This window comes from Aplysia californica, unplaced genomic scaffold (genome assembly GCF_000002075.1).
Source record: "Aplysia californica isolate F4 #8 unplaced genomic scaffold, AplCal3.0 scaffold00949, whole genome shotgun sequence".
NCBI classification, from domain to species: Eukaryota; Metazoa; Mollusca; class Gastropoda; order Aplysiida; family Aplysiidae; genus Aplysia; species Aplysia californica.
Genome location: NW_004798219.1, coordinates 190298 through 192245, shown reverse-complemented (window position 1 = coordinate 192245; position 1948 = coordinate 190298). Strand labels below are relative to the sequence as shown.

General features: G+C 42.4%; 1 protein-coding gene across 1 annotated transcript in view; it reads right to left on the bottom strand.

Moving 5' to 3' along the window:
• LOC101845134 (arylsulfatase B) overlaps positions 1-1948 on the bottom strand; it is a 21917-nt gene that overhangs the window by 14435 nt on the left and 5534 nt on the right. Inside the window, exon 3 of the mRNA XM_013089426.2 lies at positions 1650-1739. Coding sequence (XP_012944880.1) covers positions 1650-1739 — 90 coding nt within the window. The remainder of the gene's footprint in view (positions 1-1649; positions 1740-1948) is intronic.

Genomic DNA, 1948 nt, shown 5'->3' with positions numbered 1-1948 from the left:
CCCCCACAAAGCATTTTGATTTGTCTTTTTCCGTCGGAGCTGCCTCCGAATAGATACCTCGAGATACTTGATAAAATCAGAAGTGTTGGGCAGCGCGGAGTGACAATAACCATACGTTGGACGTGTTCAAAAGCGTGTCCTTGAGCAAGACATGTTTGTCATACTTCAGAAAAAGCCCGCTGACCTGTACTCACCAGTAAACACAAATGCCAGACAGACACATACGACAAAAGGCAACATCAAAACAGAAAAAGATGACGTCCATAAGAAAAGCCAATGCAAATTTACAAAATGAAATGTCTAAGGAGTACCATATTTCATAATGCAATATATAAATTATGAATATGGGTCACAAATGAACGAGTTTTAAAAAGAATTGCAGCTTTCGAAATGAAATGTCAAAGAAAAATAAATGTAAGAATATCATGGACACAGAAAATAAAGTATGAAGGAGTACTAAGTGAAACAGGTTAACAAACACCAACACTCCTCAAGAAAGGTATAGAGACTAAAGCTGAACTACTTTGGACATACTAAAAGACATAAGTCACTGAGAGAAAACTATTCAGGAAGCAAAGCATACAGGCCAGAGAGGAGGGGGAAGTCCTAAAACAAGATTACAACAGGAAATAGAAATCTGGCTTGGAACCAAAACTACACGAGCAGGCAGAATGTTTTGTTGTAGGAAGGTGAGACAGATAACGTCCATAGACACAGGGTGTTTTGTTGTGGAGAGGTGAGAGACAGAGAGTTTTGTTTTGGAAAGGTGAGAGACAGAGAGTTTTGTTTTAGAAAGGTGAGAGACAGAGAGTTTTGATTTAGAAAGGTGAGAGACAGAGAGTTTTGTTGTAGAAAGGTGAGAGACAGAGAGTTTTGATTTAGAAAGGTGAGAGACAGAGAGTTTTGTTGTAGAAAGGTGAAAGACAGAGAGTTTTGTTGTACAGAGGTGAGAGACAGAGTGTTTTGTTGTACAGAGGTGAGAGACAGGGTGTTTTGTTGTAGAAAGGTGAGAGACAGAGAGTTTTGTTGCGCAGAGGTGAGAGACAGAGAGTTTTGTTGTGGAGAGGTGAGAGACAGAAAGTTTTGTTGTACAGAGGTGAGAGACAGAGAGTTTTGTTGTATAAAGGTGAGACACAGAGTGTTTTGTTGTACAGAGGTGAGAGACAGAGAGTTTTGTAGTACAGAGGTGAGAGGGGCAACGCCCAAGACAAATTTTTCTCTGCGAGATGAATAAAGATTCTCACTGTCATTGTCAGAGGCACACAGTGTTTGGTTGTGGGAAGGTGAAAGAACCAGCTGATAACTGACACTATCAGCAGGTAGGCCCTTTCATGGATCCTGGAGAGGAGGAAGGAGCAGCTATGACATTGTGCCGCCTGCAGTGATGCCTATTCTCCAACCAAGTCAGTAAGTAAGTAAGGTGAGAGAAGCAATGTCCAGAGACAGAGTGCTTTGTCGTGGGAAGGTTACAGAGACAGAATGCTTTGTCGTGGGGAGGTTACAGAGACAGAGTGCTTTGTCGTGGGAAGGTTACAGAGACAGAGTGCTTTGTCGTGGGAAGGTTACAGAGACAGAGTGCTTTGTCGTGGGAAGGTTACAGAGACAACGTCCAGCGACTGGACAAGCCAAGGAGGAGAAGAAGAACGTACCTGGTACCGGCCAGACATCATCTGACTGCGGGAGGGTGTACACAGAGGCTGGACGTAATAGTTCTCTAGTCTCACGCCGTCGGACGCCAGCTGAGGAGGGAGGAACGTCACAAGGGTTGTTGAACGCGCACACCGTCATTGTTCATTAACTAATTAAGGATCATTGTTCATTAACTCATTAAGGATCATTGTTCATTAGCTCATTAAGGATCATTGTTCATTAACTCATTAAGGATCATTGTTCATTAGCTCATTAAGGATCATTGTTCATTAACTCATTAAGGATCATTGTTCATTAG